Genomic DNA, 18,182 nt, shown 5'->3' with positions numbered 1-18,182 from the left:
CTCTGTTGCTTTGTACAGTTGACAACAGGTATTTAAAAGGCTGCTCCAGGTGAGGCTCGAACTCACAACCTCAGCATTGCTCTACAGTGTACTGTCATATAAGTACCGCGCGCTAACCGATTGCGCCACTGGAGCTTGTGCTGTGTTGCAATTCAAGTATCATCGTAATTGTGTAACTGTAATAAGATTACTGAATTTAGCTGCAGAAAGATGTATTGTGGTTACAGTTTGGAAATGCTATGTAGTCTTTAACACTATACAAACTGAATTACAAAAAAATATGATGATGTCTAGATTAGAATTACTTCAGAGCCAAATTGCATTTGGTTGCTTTGACTCTTCTATAATTGATTTAATTTCTGATTCAAACTGTTTCTGTTGAGGTGCTTGGAGACCAAAGTGTTGTATCAAGAAGTTTGCTCTATCTGGCCAGTTTGGCTTGTAAAGAGCAGAACTATGCCCAGGCTCTGATTCTGCTGGACAAAGCCCAAACCCTGGGCGGGGATGAGGACTTCTGGTACCAGCTCACCCTTACCAAAGTCACAGCTGTGGTAGGCCAGAGAGACAACGATTTTCAAACAAAGGTATAGAATTACAACCTTCTGATGAGTCTTTGCACAGTGTTGTGTTTGTAGAAATTTTCCTTCAAGGCTTTTTGTTTTCTTTTATAGGTTGATCAGACTATAAAACAAGGCTGTAGAGCTCTGAAGCTAGTACTTGAGCAGCGGGTGAACCAAGCCCCAGAGCTCACATTCTTGATCACCTCATTGGAGATGAGGTAAACATGAAGCTTTCTACTCAGATGTGCTGAGTGTTTACTTTTTCTTGGTTAAGCTGACTATATTATAAATGTTTGGTTTTCTTAAAATTTTTTTTACTTTCTGAACTTTACGAGTGAAAATGAAACACTCATGTTCAATAAATATTTCAGATAAATTTTGAATTTAACCACAGATGAATATTTTTATAAATATCTTATACAGCTTTGAAGCATTCAAGAAGTAATTTGAGTACTCAGAGTAGAAAAGCACCATATAATTAACAGTTGATTTACCGTTTATCTACCATTTGCAGATTTATCTGGAACATGCTGATGCTTTGTCCCAGACAACTATTGTATTGTTTTAAGTCTAAGCTTTATTTAGTTGTATAATATGCTTTCACATCTTTTCCTAAACCTGCACGCAACTACAGAACTCCCATAACTATTTTTTAAGTACTGTTTACATTTTACAGAATGTCACAATGTGCCTTCACTACAGACTTGGGCTTAAACTTTAAGAAATCAAATCTACTTTGGATGTTGGAAACTATTCTAGTTGCTTTACATGACGTGCCTTCAGTATAATTCATTTGAACATCTGTTTCAAATTATGTTATAACACTGACAACACTGATTATGTAGCAATGTCTACATCATTACGTATTTGATGTCATCTTTATCTAACTCAGTGTGATGTGTTGCTTTTCAGAGGAGCCTTGGAACGTATACGTGCGACTGGTAGTGGGGAAACTTTGGAGACAATCCACACTGAGGCTTTCCAGAGGCTAATGGCTGCATGTGATACACTCAGAGAGTGCGCCAGTGGCTTTACTAAACTCGGCTATAGACAACAGGCAGCAGAGGCACATGGAGAGTGTGCGCATGGTTTGAGGTTAGTCAGCCAACAGTTACACCAGGCCTAAATTGAACAGTATTTAAAACTGGAACAGTTTTGAAACCATGCTATGTGCAGTATAGAAGTGCAGATTTTACAACAGCAAATAAAAGTGTTATTCTGTTTCGCCGTGCTTATTTTTGTTCAGTGCAGTTTTCTCATACAGACAAACTTTTGCCCAAATCCAGCTGGTACACTCTCTCCCTAGCCACACTCAAATAGTTTTCTACTTGGGTACTGTTCTAAGCTGTGTCTTTCTAAAAATCCAAAGCAAAAGGAAACTGTGGTGGTGCAATGGTTAGCACTGTTGCTAATAAGCAAAAGGGTCCTGAGTTCAACTCCACCATCAGGCCAGATGCTTTCTGTTTGGAGTTTGCATGTTCTCTCTGGGTGCTCCAGCTTCTTCCTACAGTCCAAAAACATGCAGTTAGTTGGGTGAGGTTAACTGATGATTTTAAATTGCTTATGTGAATTTGAGCCCTATGATAGCCTGGTGACTTGTCCAGGGTGTACCTTGCCTTTTCCCCTGTGATAACTGGGATAGGCTCCAGCGCTGGATGGACTTTAATGTTTTGAGTTTTTGATAAAAAAAGATTTATAGTTTTGAAAGTACTAAGAATAATGAACAATGAAGAAGAAAATAATCATAAGAAGTGACTGCATTTTGAAAGAATACCTGTATAAAACTAAAATGGAATCGCGTGAGGCCCATTATTATTGGACCATTTTTTGTAGTTTTGCCTCTGTACACCGCTGCAGTGTATTTTAAATCAAACTACAAAGATGTGATTGAAATGGGGACTTTCAGCTCTAATTCAAGGTGATGCTTGTGGGTTCTAGACTAATATTTTTAGTATTAAATACAGACCAACAGACAGAGGCTAAACAAAAACTGTGTCTTTATTCAACAAATGAAATGCCCTAACTGTAGGTGCATTTTTCAGGAAGGGATGTATCTGATCTTAATCCATCCATTAGCGTATACAGTGCTGCAGCTGCTGTAGTTAAAGTTTCATGTAAATGCATTATTCCTAACATAAGCAGGCAGTGAAAGCATACACCTGAATTTGTTTTATTTAAGAAGCCCGTCAGGGGCTGCAAGTCTGATCCCACACAGAGTTAGACATATTACAGAGTGGGAGGATGTAGGGGACAGATTGGAATTTCACATGTTTTCTCTGTCTTGATGTGCTTTTTATCTTCTACTATTATTAGCTTTTTATCCTATTACCATTATTACAGAATCCTAGCGAACCATACTACTGAAAGAGAGTCGAAACAGAGCTTCCTGCTGAATGGGCTCTCCCAGTTGCAGCTTGCTGTCACAGTGCAGGAACATGCAGTACAGAATGCTGAGAGTCTGCTCCACCCACAGGAGGAGGTAAATCTGTCATCTGTCATTGTCATGATTTTTTCTGCAAAAAACGTTGTGAGCTTTTTAATCTCTCACAGGTTCTTAGAAACTTTGTCTTTTCCTATCTGTACTTTCAGCAAGTCACAGAAAGTCTGCTCATGTTTGAAGCAGCAGAAAATAAGGCTGAAAAAGGACTTTGAGCAGTTGTGATGGTACATTTGTTTGGCTGTAACAGTCAGAGTTTAACAGCCAAGTACTCTGGCTGAGATTGTTGTGCAGATGGTGAAGTTTTTTCAATTTTTGTTTTTATTTAGAGAAGTTTTGAGCTTATTTGGAACGAGGAGGGGAATTTACTCTGGAACATCTAAGTAACAGGCTTTGTTTTTGCTCTTTGATTTACCGAATCACAATAAAGCTTGTATTACTGTGTCACTGTCACATTCTGGGCTTCCTTGTTGGATGATAGCTAATTATTAGTGTATGCATGTTTTCTTTATATACCTCCATATTCATTCATGAAAATCTACTTAAGTAGTTTAGCATGATTCACAGTTAAACATAATCATTTTTTAACCCACTACTGGGCCTCAGTGTAGCCCTCACACTCTCATACAGATGAGGTTGTATGAGGGCTTCAGGGGCAGAGATGAACTGGCATAACGATGGATGCAGCTTTGATAGAATCACAAAAGAAAGATCGATCCATCAGTTCCCACAGCTGTCGCAAATCCTTGTTCAATTCGGTTTTTGATTAAATCTGCTATGGATGTTTGACTTAGCTGTTGGAGGCTGAAAGCTATGCTGTAGCACTGTGCTTTCAGGAGGTGGTGCTGCTGCCCAATACTGGATGAGTTTTGCCACCCTACGTTGAAAAAAGAAGAAAATAGTTGTAACCTTTGAAGTCATGCTCATTTATTCATCTTTATAATTTGGGTACACCTGTGTTTTAATTCTGTGCTATTTAAATGCAAGTTTTCAACTTTAAACTGCTCCCCGAGTTTCTTGATATGCACATCTCAGAATATCTGATCCAACTTTGTGTCTAAGATCTTCTCTGAACTCATCAGCACAGCCCACTCGTATACCCAAACAGACCAGAGATATTTGTCAGCTGATACGTGGAAATGAAACACTACTTGAATTAAGGCTAATTTACATCATGGAGCTCTTCTCTTAAAAGCTGTCATCTATTTAACACTGTCTGTCACACTGGATTTAAGAAGTTAGTGTTTAAAGTTATAGTTTTTAGAGCCTGTGTAGTGTCATCTTTTGTGAACACAGCATGTGATGTCAGTAGGTTGTTTGGAGTTTTATCTTAAAAACCATAGACTGCCCACTTTTATTCTCTGTCTCTTATTACACACTTATTATAACACTTTCTTGAAATATAAAATTTCTTGAGTTCTGCCTCATACACAACAACATATACAGAATATGTTTTTGTATGTTACAGTTCTGTTCTAATCTGCTTCTCGTGTGTTTTTACACTTGTGCTGTTGTCATCCCTGCCAGAGACATGGACTGTCACTGCCAGCCGCGCGGAGGCTGCTTGGCCTGCGGCTGGCCCTGGTTGAATTCTGCCTGTCCATGCTAGAGGAGCGCTGTGCCGAGGAGACGCTGCAGGCTTTGGCCCGGGAGAAGATGACCTTAGCTGAAGTAGCGCTGGAGGAATATTCACGCTGCACACCTGAGCCTAACTCCAAAGAAGAGGTTAGACTGTGAGCAAACACTTTGACATCAAATGTGAGATCTTTTTGTTGGATTCAGATGTATTTGACATGAGTTGATGTGATACATTTTTAGATTCTGCCATACACCAATGTTCTGCATTATACACATTTGAATTATTATTTATAGTTTTTGTTTGTTTGCATGTTAGCTTTACTTCATTCCTTCTTTTTTTTTTACAATATAATAATGCAAAACAGTTGACTCACATTCATGTAGGAATCTTAGCCTCAGTTATAATAATAAACCTTTACAGGCTGGTTATGTTGAAACTTTTTTACAAACTAACAAAGATTACAACTGGAAACATTTCCTGTAGATTTTTATTTTTTTAAATGTGTATTCTTTCAATTTTATTTAATCTAAAAGTATTTGGGCACTTAGTTTTAGCTATGGTTCATTTAACTTGACTATAATAACCCCACATAAATTACACATCACAGTACTGTGCAAAAGTCTTGAGCCGCCCCTGATTTCTTTTTATTTTGCTTCCATAAAACCAGACTTTCTTGCAATTTGGAAAGTGGTCTTGATATAGTTCTCCAGGCTTTTCTAGCTTTGAGAAGTCAAATGTTTTTTGTACAACCAGAAAGAATCTGATTGGCAGCAACTTAATTTTTCAGCATGACACTACTAATGCAGTGAAAGCGTACCCGAATAGAAAAATGCACAGTGGAACATTATCAGTCATTGATTGGCCTCCCCAGAGCCTGGACTTTTTGAATTTTTGAAGCAGTGTGGGATCATCTTGACAGAGAACAGAACAAAAAGCAGACAACATCCAAATAAGAGCTTTGAATGTCCTTCAGGAAGTCTGGTGAACTATTATGACTATTTAACAGGAAAGCTGCCTAAGAGAGTTCAGGCTGAGTTTAAAAATAAAGGTGGTCATACCAAATAATCACAAGCTCATTAGAGGATTTCCATGTATGTTTGCATGTATCTGTAACAAAGTACAACGAAACAAGGCTTGACTTAAAACTTTGGCACCATACTGCAGTTTAGCTGAAATGATCTTTTCTAAGAAAATACTCTTTGAATCTAAAACATATTTTAAGGATAAAAAATAAAGCTGCTATTAAATAAATGAAAAAAAACACCCCCATCCTCTTGTAAACCCTTAGTTCATTTGTCATGTTTCCTATGTACAGTTTTTCAGACAGTTGATTATGTCCAAGATCCATTTTTTCTTAATGTTTCCTTAACATTTAGTTCAGAAGACTGTGTAAGACAGCTGCCACTTGGGGGTGCTAACATGCAAAGTACTAAGAGCCATCGTGTGTGTACTGTTATGAGAAAGTCCTCTGTGGGATTTCTAGTAATGTAATGTACAAAAGATGTTTGAATAGCTGCCAGCCTTCATGGGCTGGTATGCACTTACTCCTCTCTGCTCTAGAATGCTCCTCAGGTGAGAGAGAGCTTCATATGGCGCTCAATACTAGGATGTATTTCTTCTATTAAGATCCACATTTACAAAGGCTGCTCTAAACCTCAACTCTGTTGACAACTACTTTAGAATTGTATCCATTCTCAGTGTGCTCACTGCCAGTTTATGCATGTTTGGAAAGTCCAATAAGACGTTAGCAACTGCATCATCCAGAAGTCTGAAGTGGAAATTATTCATTTAATATTAATCATTTAGATTATGAGTCTGAGGAGGGCTCGCAGTTCTACGAGCATGACAAATACTGTCAACCTTTGCCCTTCTATCAGACTGTGTGTGTTATTTTTGTAAAATCCCAATTCTTTGTTTCCGATCTTTCTGTCTTGTCTTCTTTCTGTTTTTTGTCTTCATTGCTTTCTCCACATGTAGGAAATTATTTTTTGATAAATGCACACATTTTGTAACTAGAGTACTTCATGTTGCTTCCACACAGGCTGATTCTGCCTCTTCTTAGCAGCTTTCATAAAATCTTTTCCCATTACAAGAGAAAAGCAGATCAACTCAAATTTGATCAGCCAAAAACAGATCAAACCTGGGCTTGCATTTGCTTCCAAAGCAAATTTCTCTACAGCCAACTCCCCAAACATCAATGAATGAATGCATCCAATCAAATTTAGAGTCTGTGAATCCAGCTAGTTGTTTGTCAGTGCAAGTAAGCACTTTGTTTGTGATCCATCTCCTCATCTGACCTTAATTTCGTTGTGTCTTGTCCAGGAATGGATGAGTGTGGGAATAACCTTGGGGCAGATTGCTCTAGGCCAGCTGGCTGCAGTCAGCTCTCAGTCCCTGGACAACATGGAGACCAGAGCTCATTGCATGAGCCTAATGGGAAAGTACATGAGACTGCTGGCTGTGCGGGAGGATTCCATTTATCTGTGTTCTCTGTGGGACACACATAAGCAGGTGCATAACACAAAACTTCAGCTATAGCTTTACAGGTAATGTATATGTATGCAGCCCTATGGGCCATAGAAAAAAAAACTGTAGAAACTTTATCCTTCAAATAATTTCTCTTTATCTGTGGAAGTCAGAAATCTTGGAGAACAATCAGGCCTTTTTGGATGCAGGCCCAGATACACACATACATGCACCGGTGCACAGATGACCTAACACGGGGTTACAAGCTTATAGTGATTAGAGAGATGGATATTCTTTTACATAATTTAAGACAGAGAAGCTTAAAACTTCAAGGTTTGTGATCATGATGCGATTTTATACTAATCGTGATCTTGAAATAACTTTGTGCAGAAGGAAGCCTGGGCCAGTTCTAAAGCCGTTTCCACAGAGGAAGGGGGTTCACAGAAAGACAGAGGATCAAGCAGAAAAAAGCTGCGAATGACCTCTGCCAAAAGTTCTGAGCTGCAGGTACATACCTTCTGACAAGTGACCCCTTCACCTTAGACTCATCTCTAAGCTGTGGTTTTATACTAAGGTTCTCCCCTCTTCTCAAATCCCTCGGAGGGAACTCTCCAGGCATCCTGCATAGTTCTCATATTGAAAGTGAGCACAGAAAGATCTCCTGTAAACATCAAACTTGCAGAAGCAAAAGCGAGGAAGTGTATTATTTATGTGGCAACATTTTGGAATGTTAAGTAAGATTCAGTTTTGACGTGCCTGTCTGCTTTGAGATTAATGATATTGTCACGAAATGTGTTATTCCTAAAATCCCAGCGCCATTTGAATTTTATCAAAATGAGATAATCACCTGCACAGACAGCTTTAACCAGTTTCTCTATTATGCGGTTGTATTTGGGGACTTTAAAAAAGATTGTTGCCAGACAAAATTACTTTTTTTTTTTTAAACAGCATAGAACTTTGTAAGCTTCTGTAGAAACATAAACTTTAAAGACATAAGCTATGCTTTGCCTGTTAAACTGATTCTCTGTTGGAGAGCGTGATGGGGTGAGATGAGGTTTTTTTGTTGTTGTTGTTTTTTTTCCTTATTTTGACTTGCTTACTTTTACTTACAACAACCTGTAGTTAAAGAAATATGAGGAATTAAACACATACAGCACCATTTTAGGACTGTTATCTATTAACTGAAACCTTAATGGTATGAAATAAAAGGTCACAGAAGTGATCTTCGTGGTCTACATGCTCCACACCCTATGTAAAGATAGATCAAGATGCCGTTATTGTTGATGTACGTATGCTTTGTACTGTGAAATGGGAACATGTAAAAGCATGTAAGCATGTAGAAAGTATTTATTATTTACATAATATCTTTAAAATGAGCCATCGGAGAAACCAGTTGCAAACTATTTTATAGACCAGATTTTAAAGCGCATCCCTAAATATTATTATTCATAATTAAACACTTAATATTGTTGAGTTTTTGGAGGGCAGGAAATACATTTAACATCAAATGTATTTGCACTTATTGTAAAAGTGTTCAACTCTTTATTCTCTGCAATGATTAGCTTTTTACTTTCGATGTCAACAGTATTTTTGCTGTCTAGATAACTGTTTACCTGATAAACATCACCTCCAATGTAGTATAAATACAGAAATATCTGCACATCATATTCAAATGGATTATGCTCCTCATGATGACAGGAAAAACTATGATTTGAAATTTCTGACAAATTGCATTCCACTGTCTCTGTTCTAAGGAAAAAAGCGGTCAAACCCTTGACATAAAAAGATTTGAGCTCATTTTGCTCCACAACCACTGTTTTGGAAAAAGTGCTTGCTTTAACAAATCACACTTACACTTTTGCCAATGTAGTCACACATTTCTACACACCTGTGATATAGCATCATAACCCTAGGAAAATACCTTTTTACATAAAACATATATGATCTGTGAAACCGACAAAAGTTTCCAAAGGCAAAAAACTTGTAACGTGGGGTGAGGCTGTCAGAGCTGGCGACTTGGTTTATCATCTTTAGCTGGCTGACAACATCAGGTTTGTGTGCGTCTCCTCCTGTACTCTGTTGTGTGTTTTTCTCTGTGAAACAGACACACATGAAGCAAACTTGAGCAGACACAAGATTGCATTACCTTAGTTGACAACAACATGTAAAGTTACACTAACTTAAACACTGCATGTGCAAAAAAGCTTTGACAGTTGTGTTTAGTTTTAACTGCTAGCACATAGGCATGTTCCAGTGTGCTCTGGGCACAGTGTATTTTTTCATTGTTTCTGTGACTTTATCGCTCCCTTGACGTGCTGGAACAGCATCCTTCTCTGTGTGATAGGACCTTTAGATTTACATATTAAACACTGGATTTTCATATCTCGTCTAAAACACTTACACCATATAGCAAGAGAAGTTAACTGTGAGTGTATGGGGTTCACTGATACAGAGCAACTGCAGGGATGCTATGTAGACAAGCAACAGAGGGGTGAGGCAGAAACTAATTTGCATATTTATACAATCACAGTTGTAGAATTTGATTTAAGCCATATGCAGGGGTAACTTTCATTAAAGAGAAGCATACATTTTGGTTATTTTGGCTCCAGAAGTCCTATTTTAACATGCATGTAAACATATATTTACAACTGCATGACCATGATGTGCACATGTGTGCTTCTTATGTCTCTTTATTGTGCTACAGAAAAGCCAGAAAGCTCAGCAACTGTTGGCACAAGCCAGCAAAGCACTGGCTGAGTCCATCAGCCTATGTCTCCAACACAATTTATCCTCCTCCATCTTGGCCGGTGCATCTCTGAACATGTTGGAGTGTCATGGCCAGTCTGACCCTGCAGTGGCAGGTCAATATCTTGCCCTGTTTCAGGTACAGCGCTGTGTTAGGTCACACGCACCTTCTTTACTTCACTGTTAGTTATGTAGTATTTGCAGAATGCATAAAATTACATGCAAAACACATTCCTATTATGTTTTGCAAAGATGTTGTGTGATGTTCTTTAAGATGACTTATGGTATTTCTTAAGATTAACCGCTCTTTCATCCACCCGTCTCCTTTATTCCCAGAGCTGCCGTACTGTTGCTGTGATGGCTGAGGTCCTGAATTCTGCTTGTGCCGACACCAGTGCATCCCAGCTCTCAGCTCTGCTCAGCATCCGCAGGAATCTGCTCCTTTCTCAGAGACCCAGCAGCATGATAAAGGGAGTGGAGGACTCCCTCAGCAGCCTCTCCAAGGTAGCAGGTCACCAAACACCCATGCTCATGATTTATGGATGCTGTCATGCCCAGCTCAGTAAATTCCCTTGATGGGGAGCATAATAGTGGTGCTGTTATGCCCTTTGCTTCAATTGCACTGTAGGGTTCCAGAATCACACAGAGTAGTGGAGCTGGAAACATTTTTCTGGGCTTTAAAGGGTTTTATGTCAAACCAGCAAGTCCAGTGTCTGACATCTTTGTAGTATTTGCAGCCCTGTGAGCATTCTGGGCAGCCAACGAAGACAGGAAAGCTTTTGAATTTTATCAGAAACAGTTCAATGTTTTGATATTGGCTATAAAATGAAATGAAAGAGTTAAACAGCTGTTTATAGCTTTAGAAAACTGCTGCTGAGACTTCCTAAACACGTGCATTGAAAAACTGATGATAGACAGGCATGGACACAAAGGAGAATAAAGGAGAATATTAAAGGAGACTATTTAAGTCAGCATTTATGGACGAGAAGAATATTTAGGAAACGGTAATAGAAATGAGAGAATTTGTCATTTCTGTCATTTGTAACATCAGAGAAAGCTGTTGTCATCAGAACATACCAATTTGCCATCTGAGCCAGTTGTTTCCTGGCTCTATCCTTCCAGGGGTAGCCTCTAGGGTAGGGTCTTGATGGAGGGTTGTGGGTCTCGTAGGTCACAGTGGGTAGAGCCATTCATCTGGCTCTGCTCGCTGTACTGCGCAGGAACCTGCCCCTCATTTTAATTACACTATATTCATTAAGGTTCACAACATCATCAAACACATAGGGCCTTGGGGGACAGGTGGGTTAACCAGCAGCATGTTGGTGGGGCTGCTGTATTGGCCCCATTCACCCCTTCACTGCTATCTGCCCCTCAATTTTGGTATTAATGGTCTCCTGGGTTATTCTTGGGTGCCTGGAGCCCTGGGACCATGATCCCGGCTCACACCAGCCTCTAGTGGGGTTGGCTGCCCATCACCCCTGGTCCTCTGGGACTCCCACCCATCGGTCATGGGTGCCCCAACAGTCTCTCTCTTTCTCTCTCTCACACTCAAACCACAAGAAGATTGATTTATGTACCTGTGCATTTTCGAATGTTTATGTTTCCAGTGTTGTAAGATTTTCTTACAGGTGCAGCAGTTGGCAATACATTGTGCATTTCTATTTGTATTTTATCTTTTTATTACATCTTCCCCAACCATTACCATTCCAGCGAAGGCACTGATGTATGTCCATACCATCAGAGATGCAGGCTTTTTAACAGAGACCTGAAAACAAGTTCTCAGTTCTTTAGTCCAGAGCACATGGCGTTCATGTTTTCCAAAAAGCTCTTAAACAGCTTAATCAATTTTAAACGTACGGAAGAGGATTAGGGCCACTGGAAAAAAAATTCTGAGAAAAAAGTCAGAATTCTGACTTTATTCTCAGAATTCTGGAGAAGGGAAAAAAAAGACATGCCCACTTTTTTTTCCCAGTGGCCCTAATCCTCTTCCGTATAAATGAGCTGTTTCTTTGACAAGATGGTTGTGTTTCTGGAACATGTTCCCATATTGGCTTTTTCTTTGCATGACAGAGTTTTAACCTGCATATGGGATGACAGTGCAAACTTTCTTCACAGAGAGTGATTTCTGGGCAACAAAATGTTGAGTTTCAGCCTTGCCTTTGTCATGTGTCACTGTGTGTCAGACAAAGTGATGGACCCAATATGCAGAACTCACATGCAGGACTGAACTCAAAGCAGCTTTACTGCTAAAATAAGCAGGTACTTGCGCAAACTAACTAGGAAGCACTGAAGAGACAGAACACAAAGCGTAGAGCAAGATCACAACAAGTGACGAGAGGAAACAGAGGTCTTAAATACACACACAAGGTAATCACAGAAATGGAACACACCAGGGAACGCAGGCGAACAAAATCAGACTAACGACAGGAGAAGCAAAACTAAACACAATTCACACCGGACAAGAGACCATCAAAATAAGACAGGAAACAACGACAGAGACCCAGACTACAGACATACAAACTTGACGCAGGGAAGGAAATAAACACACACGGAGATAAGATTGAGGACATAAGACGCATTAGAAACTACAAGAGTGGGACACGGAGAAACCAGACAGACACGTAGACATGACTGGAAATAAGTAAACAGATAAGACAAGGACAGACATAGTAACATAAGCTAATAAAGTAAAGAGGAAGTAACAGAAAAGCAGTAGACACAGAGACACAAGTAAACAAATACCGAGACAGAGACTGAGCACAGGCAGAGAGGGAAACACACACAGAGACGAGAATGACTAAAATACAAGGGATGCTAGGGAGCACACAAAGAGACAAGACGAAGCTAGACTGGACATGAAAATGGAACTGACTAAATTAAACTAAGAACTAAAAATATACAAAACTCAGTATTTATATGCTGATGTAGTATGAGGATCAGGTATTAGGAAAACCAAACTTGAGACTAACTAGTACAGAACTTAAATATAAATTCCTATATCACTCCAAAAGACAGTATTATGAGACTGTCACAAAAACTCCAAACACTTGGTCCAAATGCAGAGAGCCTAACAGTCCTTGCAAACAGATTTCTCTAGATTCTGCCTCACTTTATAAAATCTGCCTCTCTAAGTTGCTTTTTTTATACCCAATCAAACCCATTTCCAGTTAACCTAATTATTTATAAAAAAAATATGCTTCCAGCTGTTTCTTTTTTGTGTCATTTACTTTTGCAGCTTTTTGTTGCCCCTCTCCCGAGTTGTCAGATGTATTGCTGTCATCAGATTCAAAATGAACTATGATTTTTAACGAAATCATAAAATATCTCAGTTTGGACATTTTGATATTTAAATGTTACAGTGTTTTTGGAATTGGGGTTGTGGAATACAAAAGAGATTTTTGCTCAGTAAGATCTTTACAATCTGATTTGCAGACCTTCAGCCACCTGACAATCAACTCCAACCACCTGAGCATTCTGGGAGAACTCCCCCCCACTCTTAAGATCTTGCTACTTCAGCACTCTGAAGACTGGTACTTTATGTTTTTTCATTTTCCATTTTATATCTTTGTTGTCTCTTTTGTGTAACTTTTGTCCCCTATCGCAATATTATCAAAGCAACTGAGCGAATAATCACAGGTCACAAGTCACACTAGTTGTAGTCCTGTCTGGAGGAGCTGAATGAGCCCAATGATTCACGTTGAGAGTAGCATTTAATGTGACTAGAGAATTCTATGTTCTTTTCAATTAAGTATGTTCTAAGTAACGGTGATGCACCACATATTTTATGGGTTTATAGTTAAAGAGTAGAAATGATTTCCCTTTTTGTGTTGTTATTTTAGGTCACAACTCTATGGTGCTTTCTATGAGGCAACTAAAGCTCAGAAGGGAAGGACAACACAAGTTACAGGTGTGATACATTTTTTTTAACTAATACTGTTGAGATAGATCTTTAGGTGAATAAAACCTCAGATGAACAAGAACACATGACATACATATACACTGTGTCTAAGCCAAAAACTAAGCCAAAATGCAGAAGCAGTGTATAAAAAACAAACTTAAATACATCCACTGCTTCCACATGAATTTAGACGGTAAGTAACAGCTAGATACTGCTAATCAAATGCTGTTGATTAAGTGATATTTGACCACCTATAAAAGCAGAAGTTCTGTCAGTTTGCTAACCTGAAGCATTCAGGTGTCTGTTAACAAAATGCAAAAGAGGACAAACATCTGCAGTGATCTTAAAGAAGCAATTGTTGCTCTCTGTCAGACTTATTAGGCCATTTACAAAGACTTTGATTTCCATAATTCTACAATGAGTAAGATTTTTCACAAGTAGAATACATTCAAGATGGTTGCCAGTCTTCTCAGACATCTCAGCAAATGTGATGAAAACCACAGCATATCAGCACAAACACCTCATAACAGCTGTCAAGCACAGCAGTGGTGGGGTGAGGATTTGGGCTGGCTTTGCAGTCACAGGACCTGACCATGAACTCCTATGTATACCAAAGTATTCTAGACTCAAATATGAAGCCATCTATTCGAGAGCCAGAGCTTGACCCACACTGGGTCAAGCAACAGGACAATGATCCAAAGTACAGCAGCAAATCTACAACAGGATGGATGAAAAAGAAAGGAACCCGTGTGTTGTAATGGTCCTGTCAAATTCAGATTTTAACATGGCTAAAATGATGCAGCAGGACCTTAAGAAATGTGTGCATAAATGAATCCCCACAAACCTCAGTGAGCTGAAGGAATGTTACAAGGAAGCGCGTCAGAGTTTCTCCACAATAATGTGACAGCATGATAAAATCATACAGAAAACAATTACTTGAAGTCATTGTTGCTAAAGGTGGTTCTACAAGCTAGAAAGGTGTATTTAGTTTTTACACACTGCTTCTGCATTTTTCTGTAGTTTTTTGTAACATTTCATATGTTGTTGTTGGCCTAAGGTTGCATTTACCAAATTTTATGACCTTATATGAGAAACAGATGATATTTTTTAATGCCCTGATATATAAAAACTTAGAATTGAAAGAATGTGTACTTTCTTTTTCTCTGTATTTTTATACTGCATCTGATTTGTTTCATAACCCTGAGGAATATGGTCTTTATCTCACATATGTATCACTGTTGTCTGCATTTATACATAACAAGACAAATTTAGTATTTCCACGTAACATTTATCTGAAAGGCAAATGAAAAGTTCAGATTTAATGAGAACAAAGAGAGGGGATAAAATCAAGAAGTGTGTGTGTGTGTGGGGGGGGATCTTTGACCTCTTTGGTAATGGCCTGGCATGAAGCACCAGCTTTCATAAGTCATTACATGATATTAGCATATAGCTTTACTTGTTCTCATGACCTTTTCTGGGATTTGATTGACATAAGAAGTGGTAAGAGTGGTGCAAAGGGCTGGATGCAGTGCCTGAGAATGTGAGAAAATTCATTAAACAACAAGTAGTGAGGAAAAAAATAAGATAGAGGAAAAGAGCAAGAAGAGGAGGGTGTGGGAGGGTGTGGGAGATGCTCATGGGGACCAATTACAAAGCCAGTAAGTACTCAGCGTCTGTGAGTATGCATGTCTGATTGTGTGTCATTCTGTGGTTCCAGGTAGCCTGACGTGCTCTGGGATGGCCAAGGCTTCAGTCTGCCCGCAGGCTCTACTGGCACTGAGGGAACAGAGTCGGGCTTTTTGCCAGGAGACAAGACATGCCCTCCTCAATAAAGACTCTTTGTGCAGCATTGAAGACAGGCTTGAGGCCTCTGAGGAGTATCAGGTTTTTCTCCATGTCTGTCCTGTTAAGGCCGCGACTTGCCTTTCACTCTATTACTTGACAAATGCGCTCACTACACTGCACTTAATTTTACGTCATGTCTATTTCTTACTTACTGGGAAAACTTTTATTCCCAAGCAACATCTAACTGAAAGAAATGTACGTGTGAAACTGATCAGTGGTCTAAAACCCTTCACCCTGCTTTCTCTCGTTTCTCTATACAGAAACTATCAGGAGAAGAAGAGTTAGCATGTCGTTACAGAGAACTTGTAAAAGACATGGAAGAATATTTACATCCACTCCTCAAACAGTTTGACTTCTCTTGCTTCAGGTGAATATGTCAGATACTTTAATTCCTAACAACTACATGTTTTTTTAACCCATGGAAGGAGACTTTAACACTTTTTAATGCTCACAAATCTGAACTCAATTATAAAAGGAGCTATTGAATGGAGTGTTTGAATGATGTACAATTCAAGTGTATGTGAATCTTTTGTATTGTTTATGCCATGGTTTATGTACACAAGGTTTTAATTATGAAACAAATGTCTGACCAATTCTGATAATATGCATTGTTTATACTTTAAATGCCTCTACATAAATGTAGTTTTGCTGATCCTCACCTGGTCTCATCTTCAGGCCAGATGCTGCATCTCTGCCAACCCCTGAAATGGCCAAAACCAAAGATAAAGAAGAGAAAGAGAGCTCAGGTAAAGGTGTAGTGAGCTGTTGAACATACGCTTGCCTGTGTCTCTGACAGCCTAAGGTTATTATGGTTATTTTTGCATTGAATAAGGTTATTAAAAAGCATTAAATTGTCATAAATCCGGATTGAATGGGTTGTAATTACCTTTAGTCATGTCATAGCAAGAACTTTCAGAGCATGACACCATTTTTACCTCCTCTGCACATTTAGAGTATGCAAAGTGACTGAAGCCTATGCCTTTTTTAGAAGCATAAAGATCCATATTGTTTAAGGCTATTAATGTGGCTAGCTTGCAGTACACTCGTGGGAATCCTGATGATTAGGAACGAAAGAGGAATGCAGCCTTGCTAGCAATCCTGCAAACTGTGCTGTGTTGAAGCCATGATTCTTCTGTATCATATGAACCATTATTCCAAAATGTGCTGGGATTTCTCTACTGTACATTGTTTGAATTAGCAAGCCATCTATAGTTTTCTTTTTAAATACTTTTTGTTCTGCACATATGGTTAAAAACTGTACAAGGTGATGCCTTATAATGTCTGTACAGTGGGGAGTATATTGCTCTATGACATTTACACTGTCACGAAATATGTGATGCATGTGAAAGTTGTACTTTTATGTGTATGATATATACAGTTAAAATGCCAACTGAACCGGGGGAGTATGTGGTGGTACTGGCAGACAAGAGGTTGCTGGAGCTGCCTCTGGAATCCATGTCTATCCTGAAAGAAGGTGGCCTGAGTTCTGTGACTCGGGACTTTTCCCTTCAGCTTTTTTACAGTCGCCTAAAGAGAGAAGAAGAAAAAGGTAATAAATTCACACATGTATATATTCTAAAATATTTGTAAGCACGAACTAAAGTCTCCTACCCTTTCCAAGGAACCTTAACTTTAAGACCAGTAGCCATGTGAAAATTGATTGTATTTTTATGTAGCCCGTTAAAGAATTTATATCTGACATTTATAGACTACAGCTAAATATCTGCAATACTCCAGCCATTCAATGTGACATTATTTTTTAATGTAAGACAGAGTGTTGTTTCTGCTCTGCTATTTTACTTGCTCGTTTTTATTTTGGTGATATTACTGAAACAGAAAGAATTCTTACCAGTTTCTAGACACTAGTATAGGGCCGAGCTGTACATTGGAGGAGAGATCTATAAATGAAGGAAGCCCTCCCTGGGTTGCCTAAACCCACTGATGCATAGGTGTACGATCGGACCTTTGCCTCACATCACATAATTCCTCGTTATCTGAGTGAAAAATAACTTACATTTGCAGAAGTATCTTGACATCAGCATGTAGACTGCAAGCAGCCATCCATAGAAATTTGTTCAGGAGAGAAAGGTCATTTCACATCTTGCTGTCATGCAGAATTTCATGAAGACGTCTGTGAACACCACGGCCTGCTTTTTAAAAAAAATAGATGTCCATTAACTGTGTCTGCTGCTTGTAATCAGCAGACAGAGTCAATGGTCCACAATGATCCGCAAAAAGGCACCACATCAAGTTCTTCTTAAACTGTTGCACACTTACTGTCTTGACTTGCTCAGCGTGTCAGAAGATGAACTTTAGTTCATCGTAAATTTTTCACTCAGCATATCATTCTTAAAATAATTTCTACAAAGATTGCAGGGCTTAGAGGCAGAAAAAAGAAAGAGCCTTAACCGAAACTGACACGACACACAGTTGTTTTTTCCTCTTTTGCCCTTCGAAATTGTATTCGCATTTATTAAGAAAAGGTTTTTGTTTCAGATAAATCAACCAACATAGCTGCAAAGCTATAAGGCAAATAAATGTAGCCTAGGATAGTATTCGCAAATGAGCATAATTTTAATCAACTTTATTACACATATCGTGCCCGGTCCAGTTGTTTCCTTTCTCTCTTTTTTTTTTTTGGTGATGGTGTTT

The 18,182-nt window shown here is 38.9% G+C and overlaps 1 protein-coding gene and 1 non-coding gene across 6 annotated transcripts in view; one reads left to right on the top strand and one right to left on the bottom strand.

Annotated features, from left to right (window-relative positions):
• Positions 1 to 18,182, top strand: part of LOC116318761 (cilia- and flagella-associated protein 46) — a 69,034-nt gene that overhangs the window by 35,937 nt on the left and 14,915 nt on the right. For 4 of the 5 annotated variants that reach the window (XM_039622173.1, XM_039622172.1, XM_039622171.1 and 1 more), the window contains 15 exons: positions 384 to 584; positions 672 to 778; positions 1,473 to 1,655; positions 2,901 to 3,039; positions 4,525 to 4,722; positions 6,899 to 7,087; positions 7,433 to 7,549; positions 9,747 to 9,926; positions 10,124 to 10,291; positions 13,220 to 13,317; positions 13,627 to 13,694; positions 15,403 to 15,569; positions 15,791 to 15,897; positions 16,206 to 16,276; positions 16,909 to 17,079. In XM_039622173.1, coding sequence (XP_039478107.1) covers positions 384 to 584; positions 672 to 778; positions 1,473 to 1,655; positions 2,901 to 3,039; positions 4,525 to 4,722; positions 6,899 to 7,087; positions 7,433 to 7,549; positions 9,747 to 9,926; positions 10,124 to 10,291; positions 13,220 to 13,317; positions 13,627 to 13,694; positions 15,403 to 15,569; positions 15,791 to 15,897; positions 16,206 to 16,276; positions 16,909 to 17,079 — 2,164 coding nt within the window. The remainder of the gene's footprint in view (positions 1 to 383; positions 585 to 671; positions 779 to 1,472; positions 1,656 to 2,900; positions 3,040 to 4,524; positions 4,723 to 6,898; positions 7,088 to 7,432; positions 7,550 to 9,746; positions 9,927 to 10,123; positions 10,292 to 13,219; positions 13,318 to 13,626; positions 13,695 to 15,402; positions 15,570 to 15,790; positions 15,898 to 16,205; positions 16,277 to 16,908; positions 17,080 to 18,182) is intronic. The other variant, XM_039622174.1, reaches the window with a different exon arrangement.
• trnai-uau lies at positions 42 to 135 on the bottom strand. Its single transcript has 2 exons — positions 98 to 135; positions 42 to 77 (listed from the first exon to the last, which is right to left on the bottom strand). It is a non-coding gene; the product is annotated as a tRNA-Ile (tRNA).

This window comes from Oreochromis aureus, linkage group 13 (assembly GCF_013358895.1).
Source record: "Oreochromis aureus strain Israel breed Guangdong linkage group 13, ZZ_aureus, whole genome shotgun sequence".
Lineage (NCBI taxonomy): Eukaryota > Metazoa > Chordata > Actinopteri > Cichliformes > Cichlidae > Oreochromis > Oreochromis aureus.
Note: the sequence above shows the minus strand (reverse complement) of the source record. Positions and strands in the feature narration are given on the sequence as shown.